The sequence below is a fragment of the Giraffa tippelskirchi genome, chromosome 1, assembly GCF_054371585.1.
Source record: "Giraffa tippelskirchi isolate mGirTip1 chromosome 1, T2T-mGirTip1v1.2.pri, whole genome shotgun sequence".
In the NCBI taxonomy this organism is placed as follows: domain Eukaryota; kingdom Metazoa; phylum Chordata; class Mammalia; order Artiodactyla; family Giraffidae; genus Giraffa; species Giraffa tippelskirchi.
In genome coordinates this window covers 53,719,821-53,747,259 of record NC_137275.1, presented here as the reverse complement: position 1 = coordinate 53,747,259, position 27,439 = coordinate 53,719,821, and the positions used below count along the sequence as shown (strand labels likewise).

The following is a 27,439-nucleotide window of genomic DNA, read 5'->3' as shown; positions in this document are numbered from 1 at the left end:
TGTCTCTTGAGAAACCTGTATGCAGGTCAGGAAGCAACAGTTAGAACTGGACATGGAACAACAGACTGGTTCCAAACTGGGACAGGAGTACATCAAGGCTGTATACTGTCACCCTGCTTATTTAACTTATATGCAGAGTACATCATGAGAAACGCTGGGCTGGAAGAAACACAAGCTGGAATCAAGATTGCCAGGAGAAATATCAATAACCTAAGATGTGCAGATGACACCACACTTACAGCAGAAAGTAAAGAAGAACTAAAGAGCCTCTTGATGAAAGTGAAAGAGTAGAGTGAAAAAGTTGGCTTAAAAGCGCAACATTCAGAAAACTAAGATCATGGCATCTGGTCCCATCACTTCATGGGAAACAGATGGGGAAACAGTGGAAACAGTGTCAGACTTTATTTTTTGGTCTCCAAAATCACAGCAGATGGTGACTGCAGCCATGAAATTAAAAGACGCTTACTCCTTGGAAGGAAAGTTATGACCAACCTAGACAGCATATTTAAAAGCAGAGACATTACTTGGCCAACAAAGGTCCGTCTAGTCAAGGCTATGGTTTTTCCAGTGGTCATGTATGGATGTGAGAGTTGGACTATAAAGAAAGCTGAGTGCCGCAGAATTGAGGCTTTTGAACTATGATGTTGGAGAAGACTCTTGAGAGTCCCTTGGACTGCAAGGAGATCCAACCAGTCCATCCTAAAGGAGATCAGTCCTGAGTATTCATTGGAAGGACTGATGTTGAAGCTGAAACTCCAATACTTTGGCCACCTCATGCGAAGAGTTGACTCATTGGAAAAGACCTTGATGCTGGGAAGGATTGAGGGCAGGAGAAGGGGACGACAGAGGATGAGATGGCTGGATGGCATCACCAACTCGATGGACATGGGTTTGGGTAGACTCCGGGAATTGGTGATGGACAGGGAGGCCTGGTATGCTGCAGTTCATGGTGTCACAAAGAGTCGGACACAACTGAGCGACTGAACTGAACTGAACTGAGTGATTATAGTTAATAATACCATATGCATACTTGAAAGTTGCTAAGAGAGTAGATATTAATAGTTCGCATAACTAGAAAAATTATGTACATACAATACATACATACACATACTATAACTGTGTATGGTGACAAGTGTTAACTAGACTTGCTGTGGTGGTCATTTCCCAATACATATAAGTCATACACCTGAAACTAATGTTAGTTATCAATTATACTTCAATTTAAAAAAGAGGTGAAGTCTATTGCCTCTCTTCTTGAAGCTGAGCAGGCTCAGCACTGCTACAACCAAAAGTATGGCAGAAGTGTTATATGTGACATCTTCGGCTAGGTCATAAGAAGTATCTAGCCACTGCACGGTTCTTTCCCTTCCTCATCCTCTCCTGGGATGTATTCTTGCCCTTGGAACCACACCACTGTGCTGTGAGGAAGTCAAGAAGCCACATGAAGGGCCACATGTAGGTGTTCTGGCTGACAGTGCTAGGCAGGGTTTCAGCTACCAGCCAGCGTCAACTGCCAGACAGTGAGTGAGCAAGCCTTTAATGCTCTTCCTGCTCCCAGCCTCTCAGTCTTCCAGCTAAGAACCCAGACATTATGCAGCACACTGGCCATCTCCACTGTGCTCTGTATGAACTCCAGACACAGAGTTTGTCAACTTAATTAAAAGGTTTTTTTATGCCACTAAGTTTCAGGGTAATTTGTTACACAGTCCTAACAATGGGAATATAAAAGAAACTGTGAATAGCTTATAATTAGTAAAGTGGCAATGAGAGGCTGGCACACATAGGGAGATTCTTATTTTTCCCTTTCTACACTTAGTACTCCTTGAATTTTGGGCCATGAAGACATGCACCAGTTATTGTTGTCTTTTAAAAAAAACATAACCCCCCTTCTGTGAAAACAAAGGAAAACCAGGAGGCCAGAAGGGAGAGCTCTCACACAGTACAATTTGATGCCAATCATAAGATTTATCGATTGTTACAGACCTCAGTAAAAGAGTCATTAATTATAGGCCACAATGGTACAGATGTACATTGCATCTCCTATAAGAAATTGATTACCCCAGCAACTTAGCCAATGAGAAACCATCATCACCCTGAAGTCTCACTTTTCTCCAATGGGCTTTTGTTCAGAACGACCCCTCCCAACTTTCTCCTTTTTCTCTATAAAATAATGTTCCCTTGAGACGTGATGAGAGGCGACGCCCACCACCCCGTCCAATATCCACCTCCCCTCCCCACTTCCCTTGTGCACATGCCGTGTTCTAGCCCTTGAAGCTCATTGAACATCTTTCTTTTCTCTTTTATTCTTTCTCCTTGCCCTTCTTTCTTATTCTAAAGAAAAATCATTTTGATGCCAAGGTCACATGCATCATCAGATTGGAGGCGCCTCCAGTGGTGACCCTTTCCTGATATTTCTCTGACGCACAAGCAGCCTGCCCGGCTTCATCCACCAACCTCGTGTCGCTTGTGGCACCTGGGTCACGCTGCTCTCTCGGTTTTCCTTGGCGCCTGCCTGCTTCCCGCTGAGGCAACGGCTGTGCCGGGAGCCGTGCCCTCAACAGCGGCCTTCACAAGCACACATGAGTCCCGCTAGCCAGGCTCATGCCCCTGAGAGTTGCTCCAGAGCCCCCCCAACCCCCCATTCCAAGTTGCCTAAGCTCCATGCCCATCCGAGACGGTGCTTGGTGGAGAGAAGCGCAGGCCTGACTCAGACCAGAAGAGAAGAGAGAAAATTTGCCTTAAAAGTTGCCTGGCTTTGCCATCGGTCTGAAGTGGCCCGTTCCCACCCTCTTGATCGAAATCTCAGGACGGCGTGGAGTGGGGGCAAAGGTCTAAGTCCAGATTCAACAGGAGGAGTCTTTCAGGGGTCACGTCCTGGGCTCCCCAAGTGATGAGGATGTTAGGGAGAGAGGCCCGGGGTGCAGGATGGGAACTGAGGTCCAGCCGATCAGCAAGGACAGCAGGGGACAGAGCGTGTGCAGCGGGAGCCCCGCCCTTGTGGGACCAGAGAGTCTGTGGGTTTAATCCTCAGTGGCACCACAGGGGCCAAAGGATTTCCTTTTTTTCAAAGAAAGATGCGATTGTCTTGGTTGTTCATGAGCACTTTTGGTAGCGTTCTTTTTCTCTTTTCCTTGCTCATTTCGTTGGGGGAAGTCTGTGCTGCGTTGGGGTCGTCAAGAGCATCCGCACTCAAAACGGTTTACAGAAATAAAGTTTTTTTGTTTTTCAAAAAAAAAAAAAATAATGTTCCTTGGACTTGCCTATGGCTTTCACTGTGGCTTGCTTGTGCTGAATTGCAATTCTCTGCTATTTCCAAATAAATCCATTTTTGCTGGTAAAATAACTGACTTTTTTCTTTTCAAGGTCAGCACTTTCTAATTGGTAAAATCAATTGTACCATAAATCACAGGACTATTTAGTTTTCCAGTGGCTAGATGATATTGATAAAAAATATTAAGATTTGAAAGAAGGAAATACACGAACATTTCCTTTACTGACTAAAGTAAAAATCCGAAGTCAACCGTATTATTAAAAAGTCTTTATAGCAACATGGAAAACGCTCAATACTATTAAATTGGGGATAAAATATATAAATCATAGTATCTAAATGTTTGTTAGAAAGATCTGGGAAAATGCATACCAAATTCATCTAGGGAAGTAGGAATATGCCAGATACAGAGAAATGAGTGAGGAGTTTGGTCTTACTTTTAATGTGTTGATTGCTTTTTTGAAAAAATATTACTATTTTTTTATATCAGTAATTAAACATTTTAAAAAATATATATTAAGAGGAAAAGATACTAGCAGTAGATAACATTTGCTGGGTATAGAAGTTTCTTAAATTTTTCAGGCATACATCTTCCAGGCCAATAACAGGTCTTACTTAATGTGATTTATTTAAGTACAGTGGACATTAGTCACAATTTACAAGGCCTTCAGGCTTTTAAGGGGAATTGGACAAATGATCTCCCAGAGCACATGCTTATAGTACTTTAATACAGAAACAAGTTTAAGTAAATTAAAGATGCTGAAGTTTCAGGTACGCTGTTTAGATAAGGGCTGAACTACAGAGCTCAACAAACAAAAAAGGAATTATCTGCATTCCAAATCTTAGGTTACAACAGAAGAGGAAAAACACAAAACATAATCTAAATTCACATTTCTAAATCCATCTGTTCTCTCCTTCTGGAACTCCTATCATTAATAGAGGAAACTGTATGCTAAGAGACAGCCAGTTGAGGAGAATAGGAGAAGGAAGTGACAAGAGAGCAGAAGAGGATAAAAACAGAATAATTCTGCAAGTGGCTTCAGTGGGAATTGAAAAAGCCTCTCTCCAGGCCATCTTTATGTTTGTAAGGAAATACAAGTGATTTTTTAAAAAACAAAACAAACTAAATATATTAGTTATAAGGAAACACCTCTTTAAAAAAATACCCTCCGACACATACACAAAAATTATACAACTTAAAAGAATGATTTATAATTAGATTGTGATTTTGTGTTGACATCTTTCTACCTAATAGTATTCTACTACTACATCAGTAAAAAGCAATATTTATCAATAGATGTATTACCACCATTAAATCAAGAAATGAAACACAGAATTATATGTAACATGATAAAGATACCTGATTTTAACTGAAAGGGATTTACTGCATATTCCTATCCACCTCTTTAAGTCTTATTAGCCAGTATCTAATGAGTAAAGCATTATAGTTCTAATTAGAGTGTTAGGCTAGGATAGAAAGGTATCAGTAACGTCAGATAATGCCTCCATTTTTTAATGTTTCTGAACATTAAAAAAACCTGGCAAAGAAAACCTGGCAAAACACGTGCCTGGCAAAACACAACTGCATTAAGAACAGTCTGATACTTGTGTAACCTAACACTGTAATTGAATCATAGGAAGGCACCATGCCAGTAGAGTAAGTAAAGCTTTGTCATGAGCACCCCAAAATGGGCATTCTTTGTACTGCAGTTTTACCAGCCTTGAACTGAACCACTGTTTGTAATGTATCATTTAAAACACTCCTATGAGAATGTAGTCAGAGATATAGTCATTTGCTTTAAAAGTCTTATTGGAAATGTACAGTAAAATGCACGAACCAGATTTATATTCTTTGTACTGGTACAGCTTAGCAGTTAAATAATCAGACCTTACACAGCACTGATGAGGCAGTGGTACAGAGTGTGAACTGCTGTTAATGTCCATTTAGCCTTAGGAGACATACAAGGTTTTCCTAATTTTATATATAATTTTAACATGAGAAAAATTCTACCAATTTAGAAATCAACAAAGGTAAGATAAGACAGTCTTATTAAAGTTATTAAAAGGCTAATAAATATTGTAGAATATATTTTCTTTGTAACAGTGCATTCAAAAACTTTACTATTCAGTGGGAAAAGTCTAATTAATTTTTGTATATAAATGTACTGCTTATAATGCTTTTGAAATGCTAACAAAGTTTTATTTTTAAGTTAATTACTTGAGTAAGTAATGTACTCACATAGTTTTAAAAGGTAAAAAAGTAGTGAAGAGTCTCCTTCACTTTTTTCTCCTATCCTTCTACCCACCCACCCCTGATCACAAATACAGTGCTTTTTAAGGTACCTGACGGAAACCAACAGGGAGCAGGGCAGATCACCATACTGAAGAAACAGCACAGGGCTGGAGCTAAACGTCAAGCCCAAGTGTGCCTCTGTGACTCGCTGGTCAGCTTTAACACTTAGGAAAAGTGACTAAACCCCTCTGTACCTCACTCAGTGTCCGCATCTGTAAAAGGAGAATCCACGGGCTTCCCTGGTGGCTCAGTGGTAAAGAGTCTACCTGCCCAAGGCAGGAGACACGGTCCGAGCCCTGATCCGGGAAGATCCCACAGGCAACAGCGAAGTAAGTGCACGTGCCACAACTGCTGTGCCTGAGCTCTACAGTCTGGGAGCCGCAACTACTGAGCCTACTTGCCCCTCTGCAACGAGAAGCTAATGCAATGAGAAGCCTGCAAACCACAATGAAGAGTAGCCCCCGCTCACCACTAGAGAAAAACCATCACAGCAAAGAAGACTCAGTTCAACTAAAAATAAATAAAACTATTTTTTTAAAAAAGGAGGATCAGCATCAGAGACTTTCTATGGTTTTAAAAATAGCGCCTACACTCCTGTCAAACTCTCTCCAATATAACCATTGTTATGCATCTGAGATATATTCCTTAGATCCTCTTCTACACATTTACAAATGTTACCTTGACCTACACATTTTTTTCTTCTTTTTGGGCACTGTGCTTAGTCGCTTAGTGGTGTTTTTGCAACCCGATGGACTGTAGCCCACCAGACTCCTCTGTCCATGGGGATTCTCCAGGCATGAATACTGGAGTGGGTTGCCATGCTCTCCTCCAGGGGATCTTCCCGACCCAGGGATCGAACCTAGGTCTCCTGCATTGCAGATGGATTCTTTATCAGCTGATTAAGATTATTTATTTTAGACTGGGCTGGGTGTTAGCTGCTGTGTGCAGCCTTTCTCTAGTTGCGCCAAGTCGGGGGCAACTCTTTGTTATGGTGCCTGGACTTCTCATTGCAGTAGCTCAGGCTCTAGTGCCTGGGCTTCAGTAGTTGTGGCACATGGGCCTAGTTGCTCCGCACCGTGTGGGATCCTCCCCCACCAGAGATTAAACCTGAGTTCCCTGCACTAGCAGATGGATTTCTAACCACAAGACCACCAGGGAACCCTGACCTACACACACTCTAACCTGAACCTTGCAAAGGCATCTCTATGGCTTTCACTAACATTTCTCAGACACTTCCAAAATATGTTTCTTCTTTCATTTCTAATAGTTTTTGCATTCTCTGTTGTTTGGGACATAAATAGCTTGTTCCAAACACGATGGATTCTATCTTTTGACGGTATTATTCCTGTGTTCAACTGTTTTGGCTTTGGAGTCTATTTTGTCTGACATTAAGAATACCACATCCTTTTGGGACAGCTTCCCCCCTCTCCACTCATTTATCACTTATCTATGATATTTTGTTTTCAGTGTCTATCTCCCCTGTAAATAGCATTTAAAAACTCCAATCTGCCTCTTTTAATAAGAGAGTATAATCCACTCACATACAACATTTTACTTTATGCTTTCTATTAACCATGCTTTTCTTCTTCATGTCTGCCTTCAGCTTATTTGGATTTCCTTTTTTTTATGAACCCTAATTCTCCCCCTATTCAAAGGTTCTCAAGTGTGCCAGTACTAGGGCATCTGGACATCTGCAAAGCAGCTCTTTGGTTGTTGTGACTGGCTGGCATCCCCCCTAACTTTCAAAGGTCCTGTCACGTATTCATGTAAGTGAAAAACCTAGGCCTAAAATCTAAGCCCAGTTCAAAGAATAACACAAAGTTATTTTTTGGGTGGTTTTACTTGATATAGAATTATCGAGGAATTTAACTGGACTTCCACATTTAAATCAAGGGAAGATATTAATTTTGTTTTTAACTCCATCAAGAATTTGGTGATGTTGTAACTTTACCACTTAAAAAAATCACGTTGCCAGTGGTACTTAAGACCAGCACAACCTACTTGTATGGGTCAGTATTTATAGCTATACATTTATCATGACTTGCTTTTGTTTTTTTGGCCGCACTGGGTCTTCATTGCCGCACTACTCTCCATTTGCAGTGCTTGGGCTTCTCGTCGTGGTTGCTTCTCTTATTGAGCAGCACAGGCTCTAGAGCACCTGCGCATCAGTAGTTGCAGCACATGGGATCTTAGTTCCCCCATCAAGGATCAAACCCGTGTCCCCTGCATTGGCAGGTGGATTCTTAACCCACTGGGCCACCAAGGAACTCCCCATTACGACTTTTCGTATCAGAAGGATCTATTTCCTCTTGCCTTCTAAGGTAGCTGTACCTGAGACCACATTGTAGTACTCGTTTTCTTCAACTCTTTGCTTGTTTTTCTGTTCATATTTATTAATGAAGGACTAGGCTGGGTGAGCAGTTAGGGTATACAAACAGTGTCCCTTATCAAGGAAGCATGCAGGCAGCCTGCATGTACTGTAGCCCACCAGCCTCCTCTGTCCATGGGATTCTCCAGGCAAGAATATTGGAGTGGATTGCCATTTCCTACTCCAGGGACCCATGTAGGCAGCCTAGAGAACCTCTTAAGGCTCCAAGTAGGGAAGGCTTCATTTTAAGTCTTACTAGTACGTTTCATTCTTGGACCACGCATCCTTTTTTTCCTTTCTATTTTACATACACTATAGAGGTTGGGGTTACCCTGGCTTCTGTCTTGGTCCTTAATACCCAACTAGCAGCCCTCCCATGAATATCTTCCACTTTCCTTTAAAAAGCAGTAATCCTGATTTCTGCCTGGTAGCACTTTATATTCCATAGAGAGGGAAAGACACACAACATAATTAGTTATCTACAAATCGCACCTTCTTTTTGTATTCACTAACTTGTGAGGCTTTTGCTCTTTAATTTTTATTAGTTATGCATGTAAACAACTTAAACTGTTCTATCAGTTTATTCTCCAAAAGAGCATTTCCTCACCGCTTCCTATTTCCCCCTCCACAGAGGCATACCACTTTCAACTTTTAGCTGATTATTTTAGCATTTACCTCCATGTCTTTCTGTTTTTTCTCGGCCATGCCATGTGACTTGTGTGATCCTAGTTCTCCAACCAGGGATCAAACCTGAACTCAGCAGTGAAAGAAGCAGTACATGAGGCAAAATTTTTGAAGATCCTATTTGATTGACAGTTTAGTTGGATATAGAATGATGGATTGGTAATAATTTCCCTTCAGAATTTAAAGTCATTGTGTTGTTGCCTTCTAGTTTTGCTGTTGAAAAGTCTAAAGTCATTTAGACTCTTGATCCTTTGGATGTGACCTGTATTTTTCAGGAATGGCAACTGGTAGAACTAAGTGAGCAAAGAGGAACCAGTGGGGTAAAGGAGGACAGATTACATAGGGCCACATAAATTTTGTGGGTTTTTTTTTGGTTGTGCAGCACGACATGTAGGATCTTAGACCCCCAAACAAACGATCAAACTTGTGCCACCTGCAGTGGGGGTGCAGAGTTTTAAACACTGGTCCACCAGGGAAGTCCTTAGTTTTTTTTCCACTACAAATGTCTGAATGGGGAGCTACTGCATAACTGTGAGTAAAGGAGGTATATTACCTGACTTATCAGGAATAATCATTTCAGCTGCTGTAGTGAGACTACAGTTGAAGAGAATGGAGATGACAAGAGGATAGAAGCAAGGAGACTGACAAGAAGGCAAATTTCAATAATCCTGGCAAAAATGCCAGTGTAGGTTAGACTAGGGTGTTGCACTGGAAGTATGAGAAAGGGCTGGATTCTGGATATATACTTTTAAGGTTGATCCAAAGAGACTTTTTAAAACTGACCCCTGGTTTCTGCATTAGCCATTGGGTTGAAAGAATAGAGTAAAAAATGATGCAAACACTGTTGCCTGAGCAACCAGAATAATGGAGTGAATGGAGAAGACAGGGAATTGCCTGGCAGTCCTATGGTTAGGACTCAGTGCTTTCACTGCTGTGGCCCAGGTTCAATCCCTGGTCAGGGAACTAAAATGCTGCATGGTGCGGTCAAAAAAAAGAGAGAGAGAGAAGACAGAAGTATAAGGTTGGGGGTAAGAAAAGTCTAGTTATGCACACATCAAGTATAAAATGTCTATTTGTCCAAATGGAGATAGTGTATCAACAGCTGAATATACAAAAGTCTGAAATTCAGGAGCAGCAGCTTTGTGGCTGGGCCAGTTTTAAAAGCATGGGCTCGTTTTTGTATTTACATTCCCTTTGATCCTATTTATTTTCCATGCCAGTCTATTCAATGTGAGCCACATAATACTTTTTTAATATGTCCTTTTTCTGCTTAAATCAGTTAGAACTTTCATTACTTACAACGAAGAACTTACAATTGATAATTACTAAGTCAGGAAGATAAATTAGTTTTAAATTATGAATGAACAGAACTTTATTAAAATGTAAAGGAACTAATGGTAAAATCTTAACTGCGCCTAAGTTGAATATATTCCTTGGCAAAGCCCACCTATTTCCACAGACTAGGCCAAACAAAACTGCAACTCATTAGCAACATACAGCTAATGAGCTAATCATAACCAATCATTAAAATCCTCAACTTTCAAGTTTTTACTTGCTATTAGCTTTTTAAATTCTCAGGAATTGGTAATACTCTAACCTATAAGAAAATCCAATTTTATTATACATGAAGTTGAAAATAACAGAAGTTCCAAATTAGGACTTGAAATTAATGAGATGTTACTTTATTACAAGATGAATTAAATGTCCAGTTTTTTAAAAAATAAGAATCTCTGCCCTGTCATCACACTATAACACAGTATTATTATACCTGTGAGTTTCCTGAGTGTGCAGACATCTACATTCTGGTAGCTATGACTAATATAGAAAAATACATTAAAAGCAGATAAACTGCTTTTAAAATGCCAGCTGTAGAGTTAAAGAGTTCTATAAGGTAATAAGACAATAGATACTGTGAAAAAAGGATCCTGTGAAGTGTACGGAGAAGATAACACATGCATGAGAGGTAGAAAAGAAGCCTAATGTATTACAAAAGGAATACTGATAACATTTAAATGAAAATGTTGACAGCTTTCATTAGACACCCTTTTTCTGATTATAAGATTTATCATCACAGAAAATACAGGACACTATAAGGGAAGTCTCACTCTATATTCTACAATCCAGAGATGCCCAATTTTAACATTTTGATGTATTCTCTTCTAGTCTTTCTTCCTATGTACACATATATATGAAGTATGTGTGCACACAAAAGCAAGATCATACTAAATGCCATTTGTGTATCTTTTTTTTTCATTTCATATAACACACATTATTTCCCTTCTGTTTTTTTTTTTTAATTTTTTTATTTTTTTTTCCCTTCTGTTTTTAAATATTTTTCAAATACAACTATTACAAACAAGATTTTATCATATAATTTCCATGATATAATCACTGCTCTACTAGTTGACATTTAGGTTGCTTATAACTTTTGATTACTATAAATAGTATTATTCAGAAATATTTGAATTTCTGAATTTAGAGATCGTATTTCTAAACACACTTCTTTAGAAAAAACGTTTAGAAAGCACTTAAATACCAACAACGACTGAGCGACTGAACTGAATACCAACAAAGAGTAGTTATGACCCCAAAATGCTGCTTGATTCTGAATTTAAATAAAACAATACAAATGACATAAAAACTAAAAACCACAATTCAACATCTATCAAACTATCAGCATGTTATACACAAATGGATCATTCGTCAGTAATTTATACTGATGTGAAAATATCTAGCACACACTAAGAGGTGTGGACTTTTAAAAGATTTGTAAAATCTGAAATCTATTTTATCACCAAATTACTATTGCAAACCAAGATTGCTATAAATAATGTATCATCAAACATGAAATAATATGCTCATTAGAAAAAAAAGCAAAACATGGCTTCCTTGACAATCTACTAAAGAGAATAGACGTGTACAGGGAATCCTAAAAAGCAGGGCTTAGTTTTAGCTAACTCGTAAAAAGCAGCAAAGCTAATAAAATAAAGTATGTTAAAGATAAAAAGTATTATACTAAAATCTAAGAGGTTCAGTTCAGTCGCTCAGTCATGTCCAACTCTTTGCGACCCCATAAATTACAGCATGCCAGGCCTCCCTGTCCATCACCAACTCCTGGAGTTTACCCAAACTCATGTCCATCGAGTCGGTGATGCCATCCAGCCATCTCGTCCTCTGTCGTCCCCTTCTCCTCCTGCCCCCAATCCTTCCCAGCATCAAGGTCTTTTCCAATGAGTCAACTCTTCGCATGAGGTGGCCAAAATATTGGAGTAACCAATGCCAACAGTTATAGGAATATATATCAGAATACTTTATGAGTACATGGGGCATATATATTTGAATTACACTTTCTACTTCTAGTGCAAAAATCAAAGTAGGTCTGGATCAGAAAAGGAAGATATCTTCAAGTTTGTTAATGCCTAAAACATAATTTTACATATTCATACATTCCATTACCATTGTACATTTAGATTATTTCTAGATTTTTTCCATCATAAAATGTTATTAACTTCCTAATAGTCATTTAAAATTATTTCCATCCTCACATTTTTTAGATCCTAACATACAACATTATCCTTTCCATTACCATTGTTCATATAGGTTATTTCCCTATTTTTTGCCCATCATATTAATACAAATGTAATTCATGTCTTTATCATCTTACTCTTTTTAAAACTATTTCATTAATTTCCCAGTAGTGAAAATTGGTCAATGGATGTGATACTTCTACAGAACTTGATATATATTGCCAACGGATTTCCAAAATGTACCTGCCAACTTACTGTCAGCAGTGCTAACAGTACCAATATTAGATAGTCCTATTAAAAAATATCTCCCTCTCTGCTGAAAAAAAAAAGCAAAAAACCCCCCCAAAACTCCCAAAGTATTTGTAGTTAAAAAAGGAAACCTTATCTTACATTTTTCATTATTACTGAGATTGAAGATTTTCAAATAACTATTAAGTCATTTGTGTCCCCTTTTTGTGTGTAACTCATACTCTTTACCTATACACATATTCAATTCAGTTCAGTCGCTCAGTCGTGTCTGACTCTTTGTGACCCCATGAATCGCAGGACGCCAGGCCTCCCTGTCCATCGCTAACTCCCGGAGTTTACCCAAACCCATGTCCATCGAGTCGGTGATGCCATCCAGCCATCTCATCCTCTGTCGTCCCCTTCTCCTCCTGCCCCCAATCCTTCCCAGCATCAGGGTCTTTTCCAATGAGTCAACCCTTCACACGAGGTGGCCAAAGTATTGGAGTTTCAGCTTCAACATCAGTCCTTCCAATGAACACCCAGGACTGATCTCCTTTAGGATGGACTGGTTGGATCTCCTTGCAGTCCAAGGGACTCTCAAGAGTCTTCTCTAACACCATGGTTCAAAAGCATCAATTCTTCGGCACTCAGCTTTCTTCACCGTCCAACTCTCACATCCATACGTGACCACTGGAAAAACCATAGCCTTGACTAGACGGACTTTTGTTGGCAAAGTAACGTCTCTGCTTTTAAATATGCTATCTAGGTTGGTCATAATCTTCCTTCCAAGGAGTAAGCATCTTTTAATTTCATGGCTGCAATCACCATCAGCAATGATTTTGGAGCCCAAAAAAATAAAGTCTGACACTGTTTCCACTGTTTCTCCATCATTTCCCATGAAGTGATGGGACCAGATGCCATGATCTTAGTTCTCTGAATGTTGAGCTTTAAGCTAACTTTTTCACTCTCCTCTTTCACTTTCATTAAGAGGCTCTTTAGTTCTTCTTCACTTTCTGCCATAAGGGTGGTATCATCTGCATATCTGAGGTTATTGATATTTCTCCCGGCAAACTTGATTCCAGCTTTTTTTCTTCCAGCCCAGCGTTTCTCATGATGTACTCTGCATATAAGTTAAATAAGCAGGGTGACAATATACAGCCTTGACGTACTCCTTTTCCTATTTGGAATCCTTATTAAAAACTAATCTCCTGAGAAATTTTACTACAAATAGATTACAAGTCTATCTTTTGTTCCTAACAAAACAGTGATTCGAAAAAGTCTGCCTTATATTTGATTGAATTAAGACATTAAAACTCTCAGCTTAAACTTTATAAATAAACAGGAGAAATTTATTTACTAATTTATTTTGCTGGGCCACACAGCCTGTGGGATCTTAGTTAACAGACCAGAGAATGAACCTGGCCCGCTGCAGTGGAAGCATGGAGTCCTAACCACTGGACTGCTAGGGAATTCCCAGACAGTACTTTTTAAACTCTTCTCTCTTCAGATTGGTGCTTTCCCTGTGGCGCCAGCAGTAAAGAACACGCCTATCAATGCAGGAGACAGAAGAGACTTTGGTTCAATCCCAGGGTCAGGAAGATCTCCTGGAGGAGGGCTCAGCAACCCACTCCAGTATTCTCATCTGGAGAATCCCATGGACAGAAGAGGAGCCTGGTGGGCTATGGTCCATAGGGTGGCAAAGAGTCGGACATGACTGAAGGGATTATTCAGATTAATCTATTTGTTAAATTATTTATCAATTTTTTAACTTTATAATATTGTATTTGTTTTGCCATACATTGACATGAATCCACCATGGGTGCACATGTTTTCCTCTTCCAGAACCCTCCTCCCACCTCCTTCCCCATTTCATCCCTCTGGGTCATCCCGGTGCACCAGCCCCGAGCACCCTGTATCATCCATCGAACAGATTAATCTATTTTTATGTCAAGTTATCAGAGAGATGATACTGCCATATTTCTATACTCAAAAATGTCTGATTTAATTTTTAAGTTCCTAGTTCATCTCTACCCTCTTAAGGCATTTTTAAGGATCATAAGTCCTAGTACAGGCTAACTCTCAAAGGAGTACCGTTCATAATCAATACACTTCTGATTACATACACACTGAGTGAACAGTAAACTTGCTAATTCACTACCAGCAATTCAAGTATTTCAGCAAATGTTTGAACCAGCCTTTATTAACTGGCCTATAATAATATACCCCTGTACAAGACTATTCTAAATGAACAAAATGTTATAATCAATAACATAATAATAACATACAGCTGACCTTTGAATGAAGGGGTTAGAGACGCCAACCTTCCATACAGCTGAAAATCCACATCTAACTTATAGTCGGCCCTATGTACTGCAATTCCACCAAGCAGTCCTGTATCCTCAGATTCAACCAACTGCAGGTCATGCAGTACTGTATGTAGTATTTACTACTGAAAAAAATCTGCACATAAATGGACCCTCAGTGTTCAAACCTGTTCAAGAGTTTGTTGTTCAAGGGTCAATTGTATTTTATTGTTAATAATACTGAAGTCTTTCCTTTGTACATAAAAAGTATAAAGTATAATATATAAACAATGTATATATATATTATATATATATATATAAATTATATAATACATAAACAGCTTTGTGTTTAAGGTTACAGACTAGGAAAGTCTTTAAAAACCTACAATTGAAATCTCACTATACTCCAATAGAACCTATCAAAAACCTGTTCAGAAATCTGCCTCTACCAAATAATTGCTTTGGATTTAGAAACGATCTATATAGAAATCTTTATTGTCATGCCAGTTTTTAGAGTAGGATTTGAACTATATCATAAGAGGATGTGTGATTTCATAACAGTTTATCAGGTAAAGGAGCTCTGTATAACCAAAAACTGTATGCATTAATACAGAAAAGTCTACATAAATGTGTGTTTCCCAATCACGATGGTGAATTCCACCAACATAAAGCTACTATAAATGAAGACAGCAATCTGTTTTTATCTCTAGTAAACGAAATGCTTGGAAAAACAAAAAAAGAAATGCCGGCAAGCACTGTAGCCATTATGACTTAAACAACTGTGGAATTTTTATTATGAAGTAATTTTTAGTGCCCATCGGATGAAAATTTTCCAATAACCAACACTCTCGCAAAAACAAGACAGAGGGGGTACAGTTCAGTTCTGAATAGGACTGTCCTGTTCATCTCACCAGATTGATCAGCCTTCTCATCGCATGTTCATGAGAGCAAACACATTCACAGGGATCGAATCCACCTTCTGCCATGATTACCCAGCTCGATTTAACTTGACTGTTTAAATCTAGGAGGAAGGAAAAAATATCATAAGACTACTATTCAGAGTTACTCTTTCTCTTGAGCTATGAAGAATTCATGTTATGTATAGATTCATAATACTTTTCTTTATAGTTCAAATTTATTGACTCGTATCTATGAATTACTAATCTTAAATGAATTATGAATCTATACAAATGACTGGCTGCCACTTTATCAGCAGACTGATTTTCTATAAATGCAAAAGGCTTCATAAACTCTACTGGTCCCACCTGTGAAGATGATGCTACTAGAGCCCTATTCTGCTTAATCTCCTAATCCTTTAACTTTGTTAGCCTCAGCACTGCTACGGACTGAATGTTTGTGCCAACCGCCGCCCGCCCCAGACTCTTATGTTGAAGCTTTAATCTCCAAGGTGATGGTATCTGGAGGTAGGATGGTTGGATGGCACCATCAACTCCATGGACATTAGTCTGAGAGAACTCCAGGACACAGTGAAGGGCAGGGAAGCCTGGCGTGCTGCAGTCCATGGAGTCACAAAGAGATGGACATGACTGAGCAACTAAACCACCACCACTACCTTTGGGAGGTAATAAGGTTATCAGAGTAGAGCCCTTATAAACAGGAATAGTGCCCTTAAAGAAGAGACATGGTATCTTTCTTTGATATGTGAAGATACAGCAAGAAGGCATCCATCTACACAAGGAGGAAGCGATTCCTCACCAGACACCTTAATCACAGGCCTCCCAAAATCCAGAACTGTGAGAAATAAATGTCTGTTGTTTAAGCCAATCGGTTTGTGCTGTTCTACTAAAGCAGCCTAAGCTATGTCAAATGGAGAAGAAAATGGCAACCCACTCCAGTATTCCTACCAGGATAACCTCATGGACAGAGAAGCCTAGCACGCTACAGTCCATGGGGTCACAGAGATTTGGACATGACTTAGCAACTGAGCAACACCACCAAAGCTATGTCCACTTTAGAGTCTTTATCCTACCAGGAAAGTCCTCTGAAAGAAAAAAAAAAAATGAGTTATCTAAAATGATATCAATGTCAGGGGAAGGGGAGAGGAGGACATGAATTAACAAGACAATAGCCAGGAAATGGCTGGGAAGATTTTGAAAAATAAGAGTAACAGGTGGGGAGATTTGTCCAAGATAGCAGGGTAGAAGGACGTCCCTCTTCTTGTGAGAACACTGAAATCACAACTAACTGATGAACAACCATCGACAGGAGACACTGGAACCCACCAAAAAAAAGATACCCCACATCCAAAGACAAAGGAGAAGCCATAATGAGATGGCAGGAGGGGCACAATTATGATAAAAATCAAATCCTAAAACTGTCAGGTGGGTGACGCTCGAACTGGAGAACAATTACGCCACTGATGTTCTCCCATTGGAATGAAGGTTCTGAGGCCCCACATCAGGGTTCACATCCTGGAGAGTCTGGCAACAGGACTAGGAATCCCCAGAGAATCTGACTTTGAAGGTCTGCTGGATTTGATTATAGAACTTACACAGGACGGGGGAAAGCAGAGACTACCTCATGGAGGGCACATAAAGTCTTGTGCATAGCAGGACCCAGAGGAAAGAAGCAGTGACCACAGAGGAGACTGAACCAAGCCTATCTGCTAGTGTTGGCAGGTCTCCTGCAGAGGCAAGGGGCAGCTGTGGCTCACTGCCAGGGACAAGGGCACTGACAGCAGCAGTTTGGGGAAGCACACCTGGGTGGAAGCCCTCTCAGAGGACACCAACAGCCCCACCATACAGCCTGTAAGCTCCAGCGCTGGGTCACCTCAGGCCAAACAATGATCAGGGAGGGAACACAGCTCCACCCATCAGCAGACAAACGGATTCAAGTTTTATTAAAGTTGCCCCCACCCTCCACTAGAGCAAGTCCCAGTTCTACCCACCACCAGTCCCTCCCATCAGGAAGCTTGTACAAGCTTTTAGATAGCCTCATCCACCAGAAGGCAGACAGAAGCAGCAAGAAGAGCTACAACCCTGCAACCTGCAGAACAAACCCCCAAATCTCAGAAAGTCAGACAGGCAGAAAAGGCAGAGGATTATGTCCCCGATGAAGGAACATGATAAAACCCCAGAAAAACAACTAAATTAAGTGGAGACAGGCAACCTTTTGGAAAAAGAATTCAGAATGATAATGAACACAATCCAGGATCCTGGACAATGACTGGAGGCAAAGACTAAGAAGATACAAGAAATGAAGAAGTGTTTAAGTACAACCTGGAAGAACTAAAGAATAACACATCAAATTCATTCCTAAAACAAAACAAATTCTAGATGCATGAGCAATTTAACTTTTTTTTTTTTTTAAAGTTTTATTAAAGTATAAAGGAGACAGAGAAAGCTTCTGACATAGGCATCAGAAGGGGGCAGAAAGAGTACCCCGCAATTTAACTTTTTAAAGTGAGGCCACACACAGAAATAGTCAACCAGAGCAACGGATCAGAATAGAACGTTGACAAACTGACCTACGATTTTACCAGAATTTTGAACATAATAACAGCGGCACTTTATTTATTTTTAGAATATTTATAAAAGTTATTCTTAGAAATATTTACTCTATCTAGACACATATGTATTACTCGAATTCATTTTTTATAACAACTTCACTGAGATAAATCACATACTATACAGTTTGGGCGCTGAAAACGTACTATTCAATATTAAGTATATTCTCAGAACTGCAATCATTGCCACAATTTTAAAACATTTCATAACTCCAAAACGAAATCTTTACCCATTAGCAGTCACTCGTCACTTTCCTCTCTTCCTCCCAGTACTAGGTAAACACTAACTGGCTTTCTGTCCCCATGTATTTGCCTATTATGAACAATTCATGTAAATGGAATCATACAACATATGGTCCTTTGTTATTTGAATTTCAGCCCATAAAGAATCCGCCTGCAATGCAGAAGATGCAGGTTCGATCTGATCCCTGGGTCGGGAAGATCCCCTGGAGGAGGAAATGGCAACCCACTGCAGTATTCTTGCCTGGAAGATCCCATGATAGGCTATAGTCCATGGAGTCGCAAAGAGCCAGACATGATTGAGCAACTAACACTTTTACTTTTCATTCTAAAAAACAAACTTCAAAGGACTACTGTGTTGTTGGAAAAGACTCTTGAGAGTCCCTTGGACTGCAAGGAGATCAAACCAGTCAATCCTAAAGGAAATCAATCATGAATATTCATTGGAAGGACTGATGCTGCAGTTGAAGCTTCAATAGTTTGACCACCTGATGCGAAAAGATGACTCATTAGAAAAGACCCTGATGCTGGGAAAGACTGAAGGCAGGAGGAGAAGTGGACAACAGAGGACAAGATGGCTGGATGGCATAGCTGACTCAATAGACATGAGTTTGAGCAAGCTTCAGGAGATGGTAAAGCACAGAGAAGTCCAGCATTCTGCAGTCCATGGGGTTGCAAAAAGTTGTACATGACTGAGCGACTGAACAACAACTGTGTTATACATATGGCATAGTGGTAGAAATCCAAAATATAGTTTTCTACGAGATTACATAACCAAAAGTTTGGTTTTGTATATACTGTCACTGAGAAAAATTTCCTAGTTTACTGTCTGAGCTTTCTTAGTAAAAATCAGAGCCAAAATCTTCAGCTCTGTTTCTTAAAAGGTGCCATTTTAAACCATGGACTATTCAGAAATGGTAAAATAGCTGTCTATTTCTTTAAATTAAAGTATGATGCATACATAAAGGACTGGAAGAAAATACATCAAACTTAATGAGTGATCAGTTCTGGAGAGGAGAATATAATTTGGAGGACAGACATTCATTTTGTTAATTTTTAAACATTTCTTATAATGACTATGTACATATATATAAAAACTTTTAAAATATAAAAAAATTAAATTTAAAAAGTCACAATATATAACCACAAGCAGGTCACTGGGATGAATGTAGAAAAACATAATTCCAAGAAACTATAAAGTAAAGGATCAATAATTTTGACAGTTAAAGTGATATTACTATAAGCCAAAAATGCACTGTAAAATAAAGACAAAGAACTTTAAAAAAACACCTTCAACACGTATCAGGGTTAATTTCCTTAATTTACAGATAGTTCTGAAAAATCAGTATGAAAATGGCAATCTAAGAGATAAAAGGAGCAGAGAGCATGTTCACAAGGAAAACAGAGCCAATAAGCAACTACAAAATGGAAGAAGTGCAAATTTCAACATCACTTTGACCAGAAAATTGGAAATTTTACATAGATAACTTAGATATCCATATCCAAATAAACATGCAAAATTTTTGTATAAGGATGTCCACTGCAATGTTTTTTATAAGAGCAAAAAATATTAATTCAAAGTGTTTATCCACGTAGCTCTAATTAAATAAACAATAGTATGAGTACATGAAGTCCTATACAGCTGTTGAAAAGAGTGAGTCAATTTTCTATGTGATGATTTGGGGAAACATCCAAGATACACTGAGGTGAAATCAAGTTGCATAACAGTCAGGGAAAACCTATTTCCCATCTAGTATCTTCTTGCCTGAGCTAAGGGGAGTGGGTCTGGGGAGGGGAAGCCGAGTTCAAGGCAACCTAAGCTGGACAGTCTTACTCTCCAGAAGATAGGAAATATCAAATACAAACTCTGACTACTTCAGTTTTGTCTGAGGCCACTCTGTGTCCATATGTTCTTTTAATTGATAAGCTTTCGATGTAGAGAAAACCCTGAAAGTAAACATAATTTACCCTTACGTGTAGATAAAGTTCACCCTTGAAAGTCTGTTCCTCAACTGTTAAAGGGCTCGGATTGTGCTGGGTGTGGACATACGCAAATGTCCACAAACACGGGTCCTTCCTCCTGCCCTCTCAGTGCCTTGCCAGGCCAATACAATGCTGGTTGAAATTAAAAGATATAATCTTAAGGTTTTTTTTTAATAAAATTCAAATACTAAAATGTCCTATGTCTATCCAGTTCTATAGTCCCTTAACACAGAAATACTCTAAGAATGTACTAGCAAACTAACTTTTATAAAATGAAGGGAGACTTGCTTTTTAGCACCTATAAAAATTATAAAACAGCTATTTTTAGGTCTCTTTAATCCATTTGATTTACAAAATTAGACTCCACCACTACCCACCCCTCCAGACAAAAACACAGCTTGGGGGCAGGAGCCTATTTTAGTCATCACTCTGTCTCCAAACACATCTCTCTTTGCTTAAGCCATAGCAATGAACAAGTATTTTTTCATTTTGGACAATGTTTATTTTCTCTGTATCTATATATGCTAGGAACATGTAAATCAACTAAAATTTAAAAGTATCTGCTGGGTCTTAATTAGTCTCCAGTAAAAAAAGAAAATGCGTTTACAAACAGGACATTCCTCAATAGTGCCATGCTTCTGTGGAAATTTCTATATGTAAACTTGAGCTGCTTTATGTACTATTTTCAGTTAAGAGTTTCCACTTTAAAATTACTTTTTTTAAAAAAATAGAATGGAAACAGTTATCTTTTGGCTAGGATCTCAGAACAAGCACCAATGCACATCAGCAGCTAAGTACTAGAGCAAAAACTGTACCCAATTCCATCCCATATTTAAACCCCTTGGTGGCCAAAGACATTAAGAAGCTGCTCTACCCTGGGCAAGACAAAACTGGGTTATTGAATCAGAATGCTGGTAAACCAGCCTAGAAGAGCCCTTTCATAGAAAGTAACTTAAAACAATGCTTTGCTGTTCACGTTTCAGAGGACTTATTCGCCTCCTCAATACACATCTCTAATGTGAAAGTGAAAGAAAAAGAAAGTGAAGAAAAAGAAAGTGAAGTCGCTTGCTCGGTCGTGTCCGACTCTTTGCGACCCCATGGACTGTAGCCTACCAGGCTCCTCCGTCCATGGGATTTTCCGGGCAAGAGTACTGGAGTGGGGTGCCATTTCCTTCTCCAGGAGACCTTCCCCACCCAGGTATTGAACCCGGGTCTCCCACATTGTAGGCAGACGCTTTACCGTCTGAGCCACCAGGAAAGTCTAATGTGAGAACAATGCTAAATAATATCAAAGTTACCGGTTTGACCCTTGAAGACAACCAGTTTTACTCCAACTGGTCACAAAAGGCCAAAGTCACAAAAAATAAGAACAGTGCACTGAAGAAGTTCAAAATAATCTAGGAGAGAAGTAAATATGGCACAGAAGAAATAAAAGTGGCCATGAATTGATAATTACTGAAGTTGAGTGATAGATACAAGAGAGCTTTTATACATTTCTACTTTCTTCTATTTTAGGATTTGCCATAACAAGCATTTAACTTATATATCACGTCAGTATTTTCCCACTATAATGAATATTTGTGATAGCAATGACTCTGGGTGTAAATTAACCAAACAGTTTACAGCTGACTTTTTAATGCAGCATAAAGGATAAAACACATCTAAAGCTCTCAAACCATCCACTCTTCAACAACTCTCAGCACAGGAAAGCAGTAAAATAATCCACTCAGTATGCTGGGAGGGCAAACACAATTTCCCATATTCCTGAGATCTGGGTCATTTTCTCCACCACCTACAACCAATAAACCTTCCCTGGTAGACTTCAGCTGTAGTAAGTCGGTTGAGTCATCCTGTTTCTGTGTGTGCTGAAGGAATTTTCCAGTGCTGTTAACCAATTTATTATCTGCGGTTAGAACCTTAAACACTCTAGCTCACACTGCTGCTGCTGATAAGTCGCTTCAGTCGTGTCCGACTCTGTGCGACCCCATAGACGGCAGCCCACCAGGCTCCGCCATCCCTGGGATTCTCCAGGCAAGAATACTGGAGTGGGTTGCCATTTCCTTCTCCAGTGCATGAAAAGGAAAAGTGAAAGTGAAGTTGCTCAGTCGTATCCGACTCTTAGCTAGGTAGGTTTAATTTATCTTAGTTCATCTTTGGGGAGTCAAATTCAACTGCCTGTTTATAACTTTGGAAAAGATGAAAAAAGTAGATACTACTTTTCTATTACTGTGTTTTCTAGAATTATGCCATGGAATTGCATGCTTATATACAGGATTGATTCTTTGGGAAATAAAACATTTTAAAAGTGGTTCCTCTTAGGCCAAACACTCTTAGGAGCAAATATTTGTAACACAGCAACATTATCAGTGTTACCTATTTAGTATCAGTGATATCCTTGGAAGTAAATAGAGTAAAATGGCAAATGTCAACCTTCCCATTTCTCACTCCCCAATTCTCCTCCCTTTCCCCAGATGTAACATAGTTAACAGTATCATAGTTAACAGTCAAGTGTGAATACTTTCAGGTCTTTTTATGTGTATTTATACCCTTTTAAATATATAAACACATACATCATTTTGGTAGGTTTTAGGAGATCATATTATACATGTTCTGCAGCTTGCTTTTGGGTAACATAAGAAGTCTTGAAGACCTTTCAATATATAAAGCTCTACTTCATTCTTTTTAATGGTTACATAATACTCCAAAAGATGAACACACAATTTTAGCATTCCTTTAGTAAAGATAATTTAGGGTCTTTCCAACATTTGTTACTATAATGTTGCAAACAAACATTTCTGTGCCCATATTTTGTAGGACTAAGTAAAAAAAAAAAAAAGAAATCTCTAGGTCTAAAGGCATTCACAAAAAGCCTTTACCAATTTCAATTCTATCAAAAGCACACAGTACATATTACTAATTGCATAGCACAGTAGTTAGCAATTCATACAATGTTACCATCACTAATAGTATAATAATACTTAGATATACCAAAAAAACCTTTTTTTGCCAGAATGTCAGGCCCCAAAATATGTCTCATTGCTTTTATTACCCATGTAATGAGGCTGCACAAATTTTCAAGTTATTTCTTCTTTTTCAAACTCTTTTTGTCTAGTTGATTTTAGGAGCTCTTTTATATTATTGAGTATTAATCCATTATATCAAAGATTAAGAATGTGTTATAGGTTATTTGTTTCCCTTTCTTCTAGGTGGCTACAAAGCCAGATTTGTAAGGGTCTGCTGCTACTGCTGCTAAGTCGCCTCAGTCGTGTCCGACTCTGTGCGACCCCATAGACGGCAGCCCACCAGGCTCCGCGGTCCCTGGGATTCTCCAGGCAAGAATACTGGAGTGGGTTGCCATTTCCTTCTCCAGTGCATGAAAGGGCAAAGTGAAGTCGCTCAGTCGTGTCCGACTCTTAGCAACCCCATGGACTGTAGCCCACCAGGCTCCTCCATCCATGGGATTTTCCAGGCAAGAGTACTGGAGTGGGGTGCCATTGCCTTCTCCTTGTAAGGGTCTATTTCCATTTAAATATTTATTTATTAGAATGTTAGCTAAAGAGTTAATAGAACTGTAAACCATAGGAAAAAAGATCTAAAATCCCAACAGCAATTAAACATAACATCCAACGACAATGTGAAATATTATTAGGAGAGAACTCTCGTTTTCTTTAATGCTGTAACTAACACACTATCTTCTTACAGGAACAAGCTGGAAGAACTGAAGGGTAACCATAAACCCTTGATTTTCTTTTGACAACTTTACTTCAGCTCTTTTACCTTGGAACTATTTGTTATAGTCATAATTGTTAAGGACTAAAAGGAAGTAACAAAATAAAATGTCTTCCAAGCCTAAAAATTTAGGTGGGAAGGCCTTTATGTATTTACATGTGTGTGAGAGTTCATCTTGGTTTCTCTTACAGAAGAAACTATTTGGTTTGACTGTATCTTTGCAAGAAGCTATTATCACCTAGGTTTCTTTTTTAAGAAATTATACTTTTTTAAAAGAATGTATTTTACAATACCTAGGGGTAAACAAAAACTCCCAAAACATACTAAAATGTCAACATAGGTTTCAAGATTATAAAAGTTAATCTCATACTTTTGTAATACACTGCTACTACTGCTAAGTCGCTTCAGTCGTGTCCGACTCTATGCGACCCCATAAACGGCAGCCCACCAGGCTCTGCCGTCCCTGGGATTCTCCAGGCAAGAACACTGGAGTGGGTTGCCATTTCCTTCTCCAACGCATGAAAGTGAAAAGTGAAAGTGAAGTCGCTCAGTCCTGTCTGACTCGTTGCGACCCCATGGACTGCAGCCTACCAGGCTCCTCTGTCCGTGGGATTTTCCAGGCAAGAGTACTGGAGTGGGTTGCCATTGCTTTCTCCATGTAATACACTGCAAAATAGTAAATATTTATAAAGTATAACATAAAAGTACTTTTAACATAAAATGCTTAGGAGAACCAGTCATGAATTTTTAAAGCAAATAATTCAGTCATATGCTAGACTAACCCACAAAGAGTTCTCACATTAATTTGGAATGGAATTACCATTAGATGACTTTTACCTAAAATGGCCTTACTTGTTTACTTCTTGCTTTACCAATGGCTACCAAATTTCCTTATCATATATATAGGTAAATGCAACAGGAGGAAAAAATTTTAAAAGAATACAATAGGACTAAGAATGATGTGATCATAAGGTATGAATAAAAGACAAAACCCTGAAGATGATTAAAAATGAAGGGCCAGTAAGCAAAAAGGAAATACATCTCTTAAGTCTCTAAGAGACAAAGGAGTTAAAACAGCCAAGAGAGTCTCTAAAAGATATTTAAAATAAATAAAGATCAAGGGAAAAGATAATTCCCAAAGAGGTGCTACAGCTAATTAACAAACATTTTAAAAGGTCACCCTAACTAATCAAATAAATGCAAATTAAAACGTAAACTTTCACCTAAATAAATACCAAAAAAGTACCATGAAAGTTTAGTCATACACTGCTAGTCCTCCAGTTAAGGGCCATAACCCTTCTGGAGTTTAATTTAGCAACAGGTATCAAGAACTATAAAAATTCTCTTATCAATGACGTGTGTTATCTACGGTTTGCTTTAAAATACTCCCACAAAGGGAGAGGAAAGTAGGAGGGAAAGGGACAAAACTTCCTTATAAAATTCCAAGTAGTATTTAGATTTATCATCCTCTGGGAGGTGAAGCTTAACCCTCCCCCACCCTTGAACATGGACTAGACTTCCTGACTCCCTTCTAAAGGATAGAATTCAGAAGGAGAAGGTAACGTTACAGTAGAAAAACCTATCAAACACTCTCTTAACCACAAGATCAAGGTGAGCCTACAAAACAGAGGAGACAGACTAATATTACTTCCAGGCGATCCTAGGAAAGTCCTTTATAAATGATAAAAAGAAATAGACTATTACTGATTTTACTTATCTTAAATTAGTAATATTGAGTAATACAATATTTTCTTTATATTTCTATTTATTTATTTATTGGCTGCATCACACAACCTGTGGGCTCTCAGTTCCTCAATCAGGGATCCAACTGGCATCGCCTACAGTGGAAGCATGGAGTCTTAACTACTGGACCATCAAGAAGTCCTGTGTAATGTACTGTTAATTCCACCAACATTTATTGTCCTCCAGAAACATTTTGGGATTGCCCTCCTTGAAATCCTACCAAGAAGTTTATAAATTAATATTGTTTTGAGGCAGGTGCTGTGTATTAGGCTTCCCTGGTAGCTAAGATGGTAAAGAAACCGCCTGCAATGCAGGAGACCTGGGTTGGATCCCTGGGTGGGGAAGATCCCCTGGAGAAGGTAATGGCTACCCAAGGCATTTCTGTCCTTCCATGCAAACATTTTAAACAACAAAATGTCAGCTTATCCTTGGATTCAATCTTGGGTTCAATCCTAAAAAAAAAAAAAAAAAAAAATCAAAACAAAAGAAGGAAAAAAACGAGCAATCAGTTCTAAGAACCCTCAAATACCAAAACTTGACTTTTCCTTTATTTTTCTCAAGATTGAATTATAAAAATATGTACCCTTATTTAACCTCCCTACTCTTGCCAATCTCTCATTTCCTTTCTTCTTCAATAAAGGTTAGTTCCCTGCTCCTGCTTCCAAGAGCAATATTACTAAGAAATTCATATCCCTTATAAGAAATGAGTCAGAAACCCAGTATGCTCAACATGAAATTCTTGTGGTTAAGGGGGGAAAGTATGTAGAATTACTATGTGCCCAGAATTTAAATCTAGGGGAAAAGTATTCTACATTAAAACGACTATACCAGTTAAGGTTATCAGATGTTTTTTCTTCTTGTTTTCCTTATTTTCTATGCTATATTTTACTTCTAAAATTGAATCACATATTTACATACGGGTATGAAAATCTGTTACATATATGTAAACACATACACATGTAAACAAAAGATTCCATCCAAAATAAATACTAAAGGTTGATGTCAAACTTCCTTGCATTAATAACTTTAAGATAAATTTTCTTCTATAAGTAAGTGTTAGTTGCTCAGTCATGCCCGACTCTTTGTGACCCCATTGACTGCAGCCCACCAGGCTCCTCTGTCCATGAGATTTTCCAGGCAAGGATACTAACTTCCTTGCATTAATAACTTACAGATAAATTTTCTTCTATGGACACTTGCAGATCATTTAACACCGTAAGAATTTAGTATTCAAAAATGATATAACTGGTTGCCTCTGGAAAGGGGGCCAAAGTGTCTAAGGGACAGAAGTAGTAAGAAAACTTTTGACTGTATACTGCCTTTGTGTCTTCTGAGTGATTCAAAAAATATTAACTTTTGAAAAGAATAACTTTACTGTGAGCTTCCTGTTCTTCCCATACCAGAACCATTTGCTCTAGGGACAAATAATTACATCTCAACTTTTCTCTTGAATTGAACATGCTAAATTATCTTAAGCACTATCTGACCTTCCATCATCACTGAATTTGTTAGCTAACATAAAAAATAGTATTCTAAACTCTGTAAGT

At 38.7% G+C, this 27,439-nt stretch overlaps 1 protein-coding gene across 7 annotated transcripts in view; it reads right to left on the bottom strand.

The window, feature by feature from the left end:
• The window catches only part of SMIM14 (small integral membrane protein 14), a 61,936-nt gene that overhangs the window by 18,869 nt on the left and 15,628 nt on the right, over positions 1–27,439 (bottom strand). For all 7 annotated transcript variants that reach the window (XM_081592416.1, XM_081592436.1, XM_081592427.1 and 4 more), the window contains one exon: positions 15,583–15,692. In XM_081592416.1, coding sequence (XP_081448542.1) covers positions 15,583–15,657 — 75 coding nt within the window. In that variant the 5' untranslated portion in view covers positions 15,658–15,692. The remainder of the gene's footprint in view (positions 1–15,582; positions 15,693–27,439) is intronic.